Source organism: Neovison vison, chromosome 5 (genome assembly GCF_020171115.1).
Source record: "Neovison vison isolate M4711 chromosome 5, ASM_NN_V1, whole genome shotgun sequence".
Classification (NCBI taxonomy): Eukaryota; Metazoa; Chordata; class Mammalia; order Carnivora; family Mustelidae; genus Neogale; species Neogale vison.
In genome coordinates, this window is record NC_058095.1 from 3,218,136 (window position 1) to 3,232,321 (window position 14,186).

At 61.7% G+C, this 14,186-nt stretch overlaps 2 protein-coding genes across 2 annotated transcripts in view; both read left to right on the forward strand.

Annotated features, from left to right (window-relative positions):
- The window catches only part of TIMP2 (TIMP metallopeptidase inhibitor 2), a 44,718-nt gene that overhangs the window by 15,855 nt on the left and 14,677 nt on the right, over positions 1-14,186 (forward strand). The window lies entirely within an intron of this gene.
- Positions 3,534-5,232, forward strand: CEP295NL (CEP295 N-terminal like). Its single transcript, XM_044247314.1, has one exon. It carries the CDS (start codon positions 3,534-3,536, stop codon positions 5,178-5,180), a length of 1,647 nt encoding a protein of 548 aa, XP_044103249.1. The 3' UTR covers positions 5,181-5,232.

Here is a 14,186-nt window from a genome sequence, read left to right on the forward strand (position 1 = left end):
CCCCACTACCACCTACAGCGTCATCGCAACAGATGCCGGCACTCGGAGGGCTGCCACTGATCAGCCACGTGACTGTCCACCGTGTGCAGGCCGGGCCCCCTGCAGGCTCTGAGGCCACCGTGAGGACAGGCCATGGGCAGGTCCTGGGTACATGCATGGCTTCGCCCGTGTCACCCCTCCGTAGCCCTGTGCGGGCCGCCTTGCGGGAGGGAGCCACGGGATGGAGACCCTGTGGTGGAGTCTGTCCTGTCTGACGTCGGAGCCCGGGGTCTGTGTCCCCCCCCAGGCCTCTGATTGTGGCACAGTCGGCATCGCTGCTCATGGGCGTGAGGGGCCTTGGAGTCTGCTCTGGGCCTGGTGCCGGCCAGCCGCCCACAAGCAGGTCTCCCCCGCGGCCCGGCAGGGGCCCGTCTGTACCGGAGGGCGGCTGGAGCGACTGGCCGGGGGTGGCCACCACACCGGGGCCACGGGGTGTGAGAGAACGGGCCCAGTGTCTACTCGGCACGGGAGGCCAGACGGTGTCCACCGCGCCGTCTGTCTGCTGCTCTGAGTGGGGCTTGTGTCGGGGCGGGGGCTGCGGTTTCCCCGAGGGGTTGAAGGCAGCCGGCCTGGGGCAGGCAGCCATCCGGCTCGGGGGGAGCAGGAGTACGAGACCGGAGGGAGAACCCCAGACACTCAGAACACTCCGGCCTCACGTTCGCCCGCGGGGCCGGGCTGGCGGGTGGCAGCTTGGAGGAGCTGGGGGCGTGCGCGGAGGGCAAGCTGGCGTCTGCTGGGCGTCACGGGGTTTTCAGTTCCTGAACTGGGAGCTGACTGTAATTTCCGCACTTTGTCCTCAAGAAGTCTGTCCAGACGTTTTCTGTTTCCATCCATTTGCCCGTCTCGTGGAAAGCCAACTTCGTGGTATTGGTGGGGGGGGCCCTCTCCGGGGGTCTGGGTCAGGGTGACCGAGCGGGCGAGGCGTGTCCGGGCGTTACTAACCATCGCCGGTTAACAGAAGGTGAGCCAGGGCACCGCTGGGCCCGGGGATGCGCTTTCCCTTGCTCCAGGGGTCTTCCAGAGTGGACAGGGGACAGGCCCTGCTCTCCCCTCCTGTCCAGACCCCACAGTGGCCGTTCACAGGGTGGAAAGAGCGCAGGCACATTTGCGACTCGGACCCAAACTCCTATCTTCCCTGTGAGCCGGGAAGGTCGGCCAGTCCCCCTGTGCTCCCACGGCTTTGGTCTGGGCCCGCACTTGCCTTTCTCTGGGGCGCACCCTCCGGCGTGCGGTTGCTGGGACATATGGCAAATCTGCGTTTACCTTTTCAGAATCGCCCAAACTGTTTTCCAAAACAGCTGCGCCGTTTTGCATTCCGCCAGCGGCGTGGGAGGACGCCGGCGGCTCGACGTCCTCACCAGCACTTGTTAGGGTCCGTCTGTCTCGTCATCGCCGTCCCGGTGGGCGTGAATGGTCCCCCCGCGGCTTCCGCATGCTCCCCCCTCCCGCTGACGGGCGATGCTGGAGCCTCACGCTTCATGAGCCGTGTGCCTTCTCTTTAATCGAGTGTCTGTTTTGCCTTTTTTTTTTTTGGCCCGTTTAAAGATCGGATTGTCTTACTGCATCTCAAGTGGTTTTCAGAGTCTGGATTCAAGCCTTCTGTTGCGCGTGTGATTCTCGGGTCCTTCCTGCCAGCCTGTGCCTTTTGTTCTCGCTTATGAATGACGTCCCTCGGCCTGCAAACGTCTTTAGTTTCGATCCCACCATCCTCTCGGTTTCTTCTGTTCCTTGTGCTTTGGGGGTCGTACCCGAGGAATCCTTGCCTGACCCAGGGTCGTGAAGGCACACGGGTGTCTCACGCTGAAGCTATAGCTTGAGACCTTGCGTTAAGGTCCGGGCTCTGTTTTGAGTTCGTTTTCCTCCGTGGTATGATTTTGCACAGGGCTACGATCGGTTACGAAAACACCCAAACTGTTCCTTTCCCCGTCGAGTTCCGGGGGCTCCTTGGCCGAATCCCGGGCACTCACGGCTGGCGCCCTGGCTCCCCCCAACCCTGGCTCATGGCGCCGGCTGGCAGAGTGGCTGCGTGGAGCGCTCACCGCTGTTCTGAGGGTCTAACCGGATCAGATTTACTGAAAGCCGGTGGCCGTGTGAGTGGCTTCGGTTGGTCGAAGGCACCGGGGAGCACGAGAGCTACACAGACCCGTCTCTGCCACTGGCCAGCTGTGTGATCCGGTGAAGTTTCTTAAGCGGGCCCTGCCTCAGTTTCCCCACCTGTGAACCAGGGGTGCCGGTGGCTCCTTACCCCACAGGGTTATCACACGGAAGATGAGCAGATAGCTGTCTGTAACTGTTCTGTGTTCCACGGACGCGGGGTCGTCTTCTGGCTCAGCCCGGCTGCACAGACACTAACATGGAAGCAGGGAGGGGTGGAGGAGGGGCCCGCGGCACGGCCTGCCCCTGCCCAGGAAGGGGCTCCTTTAGCCCATCGGTCTGGCTGGTCTTGACATCAGCAGGGGGCCACAGGTGTGAATCCACGCTTTGTTGGTGTAAATGCCCCTCCTGGTCTGAGAGGGCCTGCGGGGCACAGGTCCCTTCCTGATGCCAAAGTGTCCCCCTCCGATAACCCCACAGGAGAAGAGCTCTGCATTCTGAGAAAAGAAGCTTAAGCCTCCCTGATGGGTTTGCAGTGGATTCTAGTACCACACGGACACACACACATGCACACACACGCACACGGACACACACGCACACTTGCACACCCCCCACAACCCTCACGTGTGCACACACCCGCATCTGTGCATGTACACACGTACACATGTGCACACACGCACACTAATCCATATCCACACACACGCACTGGCACACACGGGCACGCACACGCACACGCACACACGTGCACGCACTCACACCCTAACCTCGAGGCTCCTCCTCCACCTTTTCCTCCCACCGTGTGTGAGCAGCCCCCCCTGCAGAGCCCACGCGCACCCTCCTGCCCCCACCAGTGTCCCAACACCCCTCCTGAGGTGGGAGATCAGGTGGAGGGTCTCAGCCTTGGCACTGCTGACCAGGGGGGCGGAGCCACCGTCCACTGTGGGGACCGTCCCAGGCAGCACAGGATGTCTAGCAGCGTCCCTGGCCTACGTACTCCAGGTGCATCTCTTCCCCCAAGTTCTGACAAGAAAAAATGTTCCCAGACGTGGCCGATGTCCCCTGGAGAGCAAAACCACACCCCGCTGGAAACACCTGCCCCCCAGGGTCCCGTTAAAGGTGTGCCAGACAGATGGGGACCTGAGCCCATGCCCTTGAGGGTGGGTCTTGGCCTAAGTGACCGGGAGGGATGCGTTCTCGCTCTCGTCCTGCATTCAGAGCTGCGTGTGCCTTCTCTCCAGGGGCTCGCTCTTCTCAGAACGCTCTGGGCGGCAGAGTTGTGTCGTGCGGGCTTCGCGTGGGCCGGCCGTGGCAACTGTGGCTCCCCGGCCCCTCGCGCCTTGATTCCTGCTCTTGGCTCCCGCCTCCGTCGCTCTGAAGCCGTGTCTGCACAGGTCACCGACATGAAAAGAAATGCAGACAGAGCCGCCGGGCTGAGTCCCAGCCCCGAACAGCAGGCCCCGCGCTTACGGCAGAAGCACAGGTTGCTGCAGGTCCGCGAGAAGGGACCCCTGGCCCTGCAGAGACAAGACCTCCCGCAGCCGAAGAGCCCACAGCCCCCGCGCCTGGCCGAGGAGCTGGAGGCCCCCTGCCAGCCCCAGCACGTCCGGGGCCTGGAGCGCCTGTACTTAGCCCATCGGTTAGGTGCGGGGGGAGGACAGGCCAGGGAGCACCGGCCTGACTCGGAGGGGCCAGCCCAGCAAGGAACAGCCCGGCTGCCCAGGGCCCGGGAAAAGCACAGAGCAGCGATCCGAGAAGAGAAGAGTCGCAAAGAAGGGCTGGCTGGAAAGCAGTCCCGGCTCACCCAGTCCCAGAGGAAAGCCGCGGGCCCCGAGAAGCTGGGGGCTCCCAGAGCCGCAGGCCTCCCCCGTCGCCCCCTCTGCCCCCGCGAGCAGAATAAGAGCAAGCGACCGCCTTTGATGAAGGCTCGCGGTGGCCACCGTCCCGCTGACCCCTGGGGGAGCAGAGGGGTGGACAGAGAAGAGTTCTTGGCTGTCCCGGGGGCATTCGGGCATCTGCAGAGAAGGGAGAAAGGAGGAGCCCGGGACAGGAGGAGACGGGCGGGAAAGGGGGCAACACCTCCCAGTCAGGGCCGCGCAAATAGCTCTCTGGATCCGAGCCCCGAGGGAAACACAGAGGACCCAGAACAGCCGTGGCCCATCTGCTGGACCCACGGAGGGGATGCTGCGCCCCAGGCGTCTCTCTGCAGACGCGGGGACAAGAGCAGGTGGCAGAGGGAGCTAGAGTTTGCCTTCCAGGAGCTGTTCAACACCAACAGGGAGCTGAAGAAGCACTTGACCTTGCACCTTGCCCTGGGGCCCGCGGCGGATCAGAGCGCCAAGAACGAGCTCAGACCCCGTGACGTGCAAGAACCGAGGGGTGAGTCCCAGCGCGACGAGCCAGCGGTGGGCCCAGAAGCGGACGTGGAGCCCGGCGCAGAGCCCACGGGGCCAGCGCAGGCAAAGGCCCCCGAGTCCCGAACCAGCTTGGAGGAGTTCTTGAACAACCTCAAGAACCAGAAATATCTCAGGCCGACCACGTTCCCGTCTAAGACCATGAGTGAACCGTTGTCTCCCAAGGCGGGGGTGTTTATCGGTGCAGAGAACCGGCTCCTGGGTGGCCTGAGCTCCAGGGAGGCGCTGGCCAGATCCGACCCGCTGGCGGAGGGCCCCCGGCGTCGGTTCCTGCAAGAACAGGCAGACGGAGCCAGCCTTGTGGCCTGGTGGCGGAGACCAGATGGGCCGCCGGAGCCGGTGCCCCGCACGGGGCCCCAGGGGCTGAGCTGGGAAGCCCGCTCCCAGGCCGGGCTGGAAGGGCAGAGAGAACAGAGAAGGGCAGGCCCGGCGTCTTACTCCTCCCTAGACCCCGAGGAGGAAGGGGCGTGTGCCTGTGACACCACTTCCCCCTGGGCCTCCGGCTTCATCCTCGACGATGACAGGCACAGTCAGATGATCCACGACCTTCAGCAGCAAATTGAAGAGCAAAACAAGTTGCACAAGCAGTTTCTCGCAGAAGCCAGGAAACGCTTGCAAGAGTTTCAGAGAATATGATAAGAACGGGCGTCCCACCCATGATAAAAATACATCACTGATAAACGGGCGTGATGCCGGAAATGGTACCCGCGCCCGGAGAGTCTGTGTGTGCGTCCCCCTCCCCGTTCAGACCCCGCGGCCCCCTCCCGGCTGGCCGCCTGTCCCCGGCCCCTCCGCCCCGCCAAGGCCTTCTACCCAAGTCCCATCAGGGAAGGCTCCCTGGCACGACCCTGGGAACCTGTCGGGCGGGGCGCGGAGGCGGGTCCGGGGCCGAGGCCGCTGCGCAGGCCGGGAGCTCAGCCAGGGATGCAGGTGAGGGAAGGAATCCAGACGTTTTCAGCAGATAAGCGCTGGACTTCAGGGGCGTCCAAGGTCAAGCGGGCAGAGTTTCAAAAGATACATCATTTGTTGCTTGGCAGTTGGCTGGGACACGCATGAGGAGATGGCGCTAACGTCTCTTTCGTCTTGCAAGTCACCAAAGCCAACCTCATTTCATGGGACTTGGCTTACGATATTCTTGTCACTTTACTGTTGGGAAGGGAGACAGGGAGAGACGGGCAGAGGAGAGGCAGGAGGAAGGGGACAAAGAGAAGACAGAGCCCCAGAGAAGAAAGGGGAGGGGTCTGCAGCAACCGGCCTGCCAGCTGCCTCGGCCTGGGGCAGGCAGGGGCGGGGTGCCTGGCTGGCTGGTCATGTCCCACCCCTGCTGCACCCCTGACCCGGCAGCCCTGGGGACCCTGCCTGGGCGGGATGGGGTTCTTCTGCCAGTGGCAGATACTTAGAGACAAGAATAGGGACGGATAAACGTTTTCTGCAGAGAACCAGATAATAAACGTTCTAGGTTTGCCAGCCCACTGGTCTCTGGGGCCACGACCCACCCCTGCCCCAGCACCTTGAACGCAGCCCTAGACAGCACGTAAGTGGATGGGCAGGGCCAGGTTCCCAGTAAGACTCTATTCACAAAAATGGGGAGGAGGGGTGACTGGGTGCAGACCTCAAGCCACAGTTAGGTGACCCCTGGACTGGCATAGGGAGGACATGGCTGCCTCCCTCCCTCTCTCCCTCCCCAGGACCACAGAAGAAGATCATCTGTCTTCGGTCGTGGTGCATTTCTATCACTGGCCCGTGAACGGCGTTCTGTCCCTTAGTGGATGCTTCCTGCATAGCATGATGAAGGACGGGAGCCCGCCACCCAAACCCAGGACCTAGACTGTTTCTCAGAAACAGCTTCTGCCTGTGTGCTCCTTCCCTGGTCCGTTCCTCCTCAGCTGCGTGCCTGCCAGACTTGGGGTTCGTCCCTCTGTTTCACCCTGTGGGCTGCACAGGGAGATGTGGGGTGACCCAGGCCCATTAGAAACCCAAGCGCTTCCCTGGAGTGCATCAGGCTCACGGAACCCCCACACGGGCCACTCAGACAGGTGGGGATGGCACCCTATAAGTTTTGGGGTTACTTTTTCAAATCCCCAGTAGCCGGGGTGAGGGAGCTTTTGCGATCTCTTGTTCTTAATCTCATTGAAAGCATCTCCCTGAGCTCCGTTGTCTTATCTGGCTTTTCCATGTTAGGTAGAGAAAATTGTTTGGTCCCAACCTGTTTCCATTCTGTCCTCTGCTGCTGGAATGTCACGGGTCTGGGGCTGCAAAGCCAACTTGACCGCCCGATCTGAGCCCAACATGAGTGAGCATGAAGTCCCGGGGTCAGGAGGGCTCTGAGACTCCCAAGCCAGATGAGGATTAGCTGGGGGAGGCTGGGCTGTGGTTGCAGGGTACGGGGTCACCTGGGGCTCCCGCCTGCTGCTAAAGAGTCACCTTGGTCCCAGAGGGCGCTGCGGGGTCACCGGGTTTAAAGCCATGGGGACCCGAAGCCTGAGCGCCTGGAGGCTGCGATCCGATGAATGGACGAGCCTGCCTGTCGGGGGGTTATTTTTGTTTCTACTTCCCAAGGTAGTATTTGTGGCCCGAGTGTCCTAGGCGAGGAAGTGCCTCTTCTCGTCCACACTTGAGCTAAAAGTAGACATAGGAGATGGACAGGGAGACAAGGTAGAGGGTGAGTCACCGGTGCCTGGCGGTCACGCCTACCCTGTCCCCCCGCTGCAGGATGAGACACCCTGCCCTTTCCCACCGGGGCTGCAGGGGGCTGGGGGCCACAGGGGCTGCTTTGCTCCCTGCAGATCGCTCAGACGCACCTGGACGATGGTGCTAGAGGCCGTGGGACCCTGGGACGATGCCACCTGGAAGAGTGGGGGCTCCTGGCAGGTTGCCACAGAGCACGGCCAGGGGGCAGCCAGGATTCCTGCCATGGTGACTGTGTGCGCCTTTGTCGTCCTGGCCCACTTCTTGCATCTTCCCCTGGGGGTCCACCCTCTCCGAACACTGTATCTTCTAGAACTTTCCGTGGGTTTCATGCTGCTGGTCACACTTTCGGGGGCAGCGTCCCTGTTTCCATGTCATTCTGAATTTACTAGAACATTTACTGTCCGGTCCGAGGGTCCTCATGCCTTTCTCCTCCGCCACCCAGCCAGGTGAGTGGTTATGGGGTGATGATGATATCTAGACCCTCAGAAATGTAAGATAAAGGGGGAAATGAAGGTTTTTAAAATTGGGGCACAGGGCCCTCTCTCGGACCTGCAGCGGTTCTTCTGGTGAGCAGAGGACGGCCCCGACATGTGGACGGCCTCCTGCCCCCGCCTCCTCCCTCTGTGGCACGATGTGGGGGTTGATGTGGACGCGTGGCCGCCTCTACAGTTGCTGGAACAGCCCCGGCCGGGCTGCAGGCTGGGGAGGGAGTGCGAGGTTGAGCACGCCTCTCTACCCTGCCAGCTCCGGGGGGGTCGGGGGGCAGCCTTGCTTGCTCGGCTAGGGTGTAGGAGGAGGGGCGGGCACACGGGCCTCCCAGGTTCTCCCCGCGCTGGAAACTGGAGCGTGGGCCCTGGGATCCCCGCCTTTACATCCCTGTCTCTGCCTGAGTGGCCACGGCTTGGGGTCCGCCCGCAAGAATGCAGGTCTCAGTCCTACACGAAGGGGAGGGTGGCTGCCCAGTGCGGGCCGTGGGCCCGGCCCTCCCGCTCTCACTGCTGCATGTGGGGCAGCCTGGAGAGGGGCACAGGCTTCCCCCGGGGTCCCGGCCTGTTAGAGGCAGTGTGGGGGCAGGCCCGGCCGGCCTCTCCATGCCCCTCTGCCAGCCGGTGAGCAGGCGAGGATCGCAGCAGGGTGGCCGGATGGCCCCTCTGCCCCCCGCCCTGCGCCATCCAGCTGCTGCCCCCGCTGCGGGCTCCGGGCTTGCGGCTTTGCAGGGCCGAGCTTGGCCGCTCCTCGGGGTCTTGGCGGGGAAAGTGCAGAGCAGCACTTCCTTCCACAAAGCCACACTGTTCTCAGCAAATCCTCCCAGGATCGGGGTGCATTTTTTTCAAGTGATTCAGCAGCACGTGAATGGGAAGGGCCTGAGCCCAAGGCTTCGGGAACCGTGACCGAGGCCTCTGGCAGGAGATCCCGTTGGGCTCCCAGGGAGAGGAAGGGCGGCGGGGCGTGAGTCGGGGGCCCGCCGGGGTCCTGGGCTGGGGCAGGCGGCTGAACAGCGAGCCCCCCCAGCTTCTCTCTGCAAAGCTGAGGAGCTCTTAGGGATGGTTCCCTCGTGCTCCCCGGGGGGCCTGAGCCAGCGGACAGGAAGTGGAGGTGGGAACGCTGGTCTCCATGGAGACGGGGCGTCCAGGGGACAGCAGCTCATGGGAATGTGCTAGAATCTCGGAAGGCCCAGGGCTAGGGCCACACTGCGCTCTGCTGTGCAGTCACCCTCCCCTCCCCACCCTCGGCCCCCACAGACACACGTGCTCCGAGGGGCGGGTGAGCGCAGGCATCCCCGCCGCGGGCCGAGTCACGCCGGCCAACCTTGCCCTCGGCCTGGACTGGCGCAGCCCTGCCCCAGGGCTGGGGACGTCGGTCGGCTCCCCGGGGTGAGGGGGCTCTCAGGGACCCGAAGGTGGCACCGGGTCTGTCGGGGCTGCGGCTCCGGCGGAGGGAGCCCCTGGTTGCCTCCTACCACCACGGGAAGATTTTAATTATGAAATGGTGCCTCTCCCCACCTTTTTCTCAGTTCCCTAAAAGAAGGGAATTGGCGGAAGTTGACCCCACGGCGGACGGAAAGCACCAGGCCCTGACACCAGGGAAGGCAGAGCCAGGTGTCCTGGGAAGGCCCCGCCGCCACCACCGAGGGGCACCTGCAAAGGCGGGCTGTGGCCAGACAGCGAGGCCGGGGGGCAGGTGGGGCCGGACGCTCCCATGGACATCTGGGTGCCGAGCCAGTGCTGACGCCACGCATTCCTTGGGACATCTCCCAGGCTGTTGGACCGCACCCCGTTTCCACGTGCGGTTCTGTGGGGAGGGGCGTGGCCTTGAGACCCAGAGGGTCTGAGTGGGCCTGCGGTCCACGTGAGCTCGCTTCTCTTTCTCAATCCCTGTGTGCCCCGTTCCCTGCTCTCCAGCTCGGGAGGTCGCCCACCCTGCTCGCGAAGCAGATGCAGGCCCGTTGGAGAGGTTCAAAACCGCCCTTACGATGCCCCCCGAAGCAGTTAGGGACCCCACAGCGGTGGGGGGCAGGGCGCTGAAAACGTGCTCGATTCCTTATGGCTCTTACGGGGCAAAGCGGCCGCTGTTACTGCGGGGCGTGTCTGGGGCACCCCCTTGCTTTCCCAAGTCTGGCCCCGAGGGCTAGCGTTTGGGTGGGATGGGGGCGCCCCTGCGCTGCCCTCAGCCGGGCTTTGGACAAGCTCATCGAAACTCCCAGGGGCCTCAGCCAGGTCGACCAGCCATGCAGGGTCCCCTGTCTGCCCAAAAGGGACAAGAATTCCCATCCCAGATGCCAGCTGCCAGCTGCCGGATGCTTACGGTGTTACGGGGACGGCGGCAGCTCTGTGATTGGGAGGGTGTCATGTCCAGACCCGGAGCACCCTGTTCTCTGGAGAGTGTGGACAAAAGCAGGGAACGTACAGCTGTCCCCAGCCCCCCAGCAGAGTGGAGACCCCTGGAGGAAGGGGCATCTGGGCTTCCTCTGAAGAAGCCAGCAGGAAGACAAGTGGACCGAGGGACCCACAGAAGGTGTTTGCAGCCCAGGCAGCGCAGTGGCCCCGTTTCCAACTAACACGTGCCCTTCTGCACACTCACCCCCCTGATGGCTCTTAGACCCCGGTGCCCGCGGTGGGCTTGGCTCAGCTGCATGCCCGTCACTGTGCAGGGTGACCCCCTCCCGACTGCGGACAGGACAGGAGGGTCTTTGGCAGATGTGCTGGGCCCCATCTCTCCCTCCCCCTACACGAGTGGCACGGGGAACGGGCCCCCAGCGGAGGGACCCCAGGGCCGGGGCGAGGACGGAAGAGCAGAGCAGTGCCATCCCCGCGGGCAGGGATTCTGACCTTGGATTTAGAGACGAATGTTTTTTCCGAACCCCAGAGTTTCCCACATCTCCTCTGGGCAAGGGCATGATTTTTCCCGAAGCCAGAAGCTTGGCGTTGGCCAGCACCGGGGCCTGGGAACTTAGCGTGAGCTGAGTGCATCCAAACAAGCCCATGAAGGTCTAAAAGTCATGTTTTAACAGCCACAGCTTGACCTGGCTCTGGAATTGGGAGCGGCTGCCCAGCAGAGTGGCCCCTTGGGGAAGTGTCCCATTAGGAGATAGTCGTGTATGTAGCTCTCCCGTGGGAGAGCTGCCAGGCTCACGGCAAGATAGTGAAAACGACTCAGTGGGTGTGAAGTCAATGAACTCGTTAGAGAAGGTTCTTTTTCTGAGTCTGGCTGCCCACAGGTTATGGGGACGCCTCGTTCTTCTCCGTTGCTTCCCCAGGAATGTCCACAGACGCAGAAGGTGTCGGTGGGGTGCCAGCTGTGAGTGGGCGGGGGGTGATTTGAATCTCTGCCCAGGCTGGTCAAGCGTGGGCCCCCCCACCCACCGCCCCTGCCCCGGGCCGGCCCAGGCCACATGGTATGCTGAGGACACCCTAGGTTTCCCGAAAGCCCCTGCTGTTCTCACCCCACCCCCGCCCTAGGCAGCAAGAGGGACAGTCTGGCCTCCCGGACCTTCCCTGAGCGGGCGTCCTCTCTCGTAGTCTGAACGTAGCCTGTGTTCTTTGGATCCTTGTCCCCGACCTTGACTCTCCACCCACCCAGCTCTTTTCCATCCCAAATCTGGCTGGGTGGACTAGGGATTGTTTTGCAGCTGCTAACGGGGGAAGTGACATCATGTGATGTCCGCGGCCCAAGGGCTGGGGGCAGGGGCTCTGCGGTTGCGTGTGCTTTGAATTAAGTCGTCGGTTGTGCATTCCAGTAGCCAACATCTGGCGGTGAATTCATCAGCCAGTGTATCACCCTTGATCTCAAACCCAGATGTTGTGTTAACGGCAGAAGGGGAAGAAAAAAAACAAAATCGGAGCAGCTCGGGGAGAAGCCATCATTTTTTAGCACAAAGCAGTTAAAACAGGGATCTTTATAAAGCCTCTTGTTCCCGCCACTGCCTCTGGTTCCTACATCCAGGGGCAGGCCCATGGAGCAGAGCCGCTCGCTGCTGGGCAGTGGACAGCTTGCGGGCTGGTCGCCCACCCGGGGCCAGGCACCCGGCCCAGCACATAGTAGGTGTTCGGCAAACATGTGTCCTTGCCTGGATTTTAATTTCCTCTCAGACTCTTGGCATCTCTTTGCTTTTCCCCAGTCCTGGCCTTTAAGTGGCCTGGGGCCGAGACGGGCCCATCCTTGACTTAGAGTGGCCTCCATCCCAGAGCTCTGGGATGCCTGTCCCCTCGGGTGTTGGAAATGCCTTTCTGGAGAGCTCTCAGCCTCCTCCCTGCCCACTGCTTGGGTTGGAAGTGGCTTCTCTATCCCCCGTCTGCGGGTCTGACTTCTTATCTGGGTTGGATGCTCCTTGAAGACCATCACTGTTACCAAAGACTCTCCCTCGCCTTATCCCTTTCTCCCATGGGCAGAAGGAGGCCCACGCTTTTAGGATTTTACCTGAAAGGCAACTCAACCCTGAGTTCTGAGTCTGGCTGCTAAGAAATCCCCATTCTGGCCTCATGCCGGGGGCAGAAGGCTGAGGATCAGAATGTCCACAGCCAGAGCTGGCCTGGGTCCCCCATGCGGCGGCCCCAGCCCTCCGTCCCTGTGGGGCCCCTCTGCCTGTTTCCCCCAGGTCTCCTGCCTTCGGCTTGCTGGTGGGATCCTCCGGCTTTGGTGAATTCATTTGCTAAACCTTTGCTAGTACCCTTCCCCACCCAGAGTGCTGAACCTGCACCGCACCTGCTTCCCTGAGTGGGGCTGCAGCATCTCCGTGGACAGGTGTACCCCTGGCACCTCTCCTTCGCGTCCGACGGTGTTGATGTTTTCAGAAGATTGCCATAGAGCTGGTCTTTCTTTGCCCCTCTTGATTCTCTTTCTTTCCTTCACGTTATCTCCCATTTCACAAAGTGGAGAGGAGGTTCCAGCGCCACATTCAAAGACCCCGAGGAATCCTGAGTTCTTATTTGCGTGGGCCAGCCCCGCTGTGGTTCCTCCTGGCCCCCACCCCCACATCCCTGCAAGGCAGCCTGGGAGCTGGTTCACAAGCTGGCCTCGACCCGCGAGTCTGCCCTGGTTCCTGGATTCAACCAGTTCCTTCTTTCCGATCATTTAAAAAAGGAAAGCGTGTCATCTGTCGCCCTAAAGCAAAGCCAGCAAGTTAGGAAGCGGCGTCCGACCTAGAGCCTGGGATTCGTGCTGGCCAGGGGGTGCCATCCGGACCCGAGCGGCCGGCACGGTGCTGCCCTCCTAGCCTCCCACCTGCAGGAGTAGGAGAATGTGTGCCAGGCACGGCGTGTCCCACGATCCGGGTCCTCGACTCCTGGGGTAACACAGGGGGCTGATGATGGTGGTGCCTCGGTGTCTGCTGTGAACGGCTGTGCCTCCGGGGGGGCGCGTCCATGACCCTGCACGGTGGGCAGGGGCCGAGAGAAGGGTCTAGCCCGGTGTTGCCCCGGTTGACTAAGGATTCGGACTGCCTGCGACCTTAGGGGTTTTTCTAGGAGAAAATGCCTGGACCTGAACGCGTGGAACGGGATGGAACCTGCTCACTGGGGTTTTCTCATTGCCGCGGGGCAGTTGATGCAGGACCCGTTATTCGTGGATTCATGTGGGGTAGCGGACCCCGGAAAAGTCATTTGAAAAGGTGCGGCAAATTGGGGGTGTCCTAGTAAAGCCCAGAAGCAGTGCTGCTCCCAGAACTGCTGTCTCCCTTGGATGTTCTGGTTCATTTGCTACCACCAGCCAGGGACAACGCTGACAGTCCAGACACACCTGGGGCGTTGATCTGGAGCCTTAATCTGGGATGGTTTGTGATTTGCATCAACGTTTCCCCGTGTGGCAGCGCACTATGGTGTGGGTAAAGCAGGCAGGGAGAGAGACCACAGACGGACTGACCTGGGCTGCCTGGATGTCTCAGGGATAGCCCGGTTCCATCTGGCAAGGACCTAGTGGGCCCCGACTATGGGGAGAACGTAGCCTCTGCCCAGTAGAAGCCCCCTGAACCCACAGGGGTGCAGGCATTTACAGCGGGGTGGAGGAGAGATGTGGAACGTGCCAAGGGCTGCAGGAGGACAGGATCTCCCAGATCAAGATGGGAAAGGGTGATTTTATCTGGGTTTTGAGGGATGCATAGAAGTTCTCCTGGCAGCGAGGGCTAGATGGTCTTCAGGGCAGAAGAGATTTGTCTGTCCAGAGGTGGGGACACCCCTCGGCGTTTTGGGGTTCAAGGGACCCTTATGGACAGACAGAACAGCTAGGACAGGAGCAGCTGGGGTCACGGAGAGACCTGCTGGCTGGCATCAGGTTGCAGAGGGTGTCCTGTTTTATTTTATTTTATTTTATTTATTTATTTTTTTAAATATTTATTTATTTATTATTTGACAGAAATCACAAGGAGGCAGAGAGGCAGGCAGAGAGAGAGGAGAAAGCAGGCTCTCCGCCGAGCAGAGACTCGATCCCAGGACCCTGGGATCATGACCTGAGCCGAAG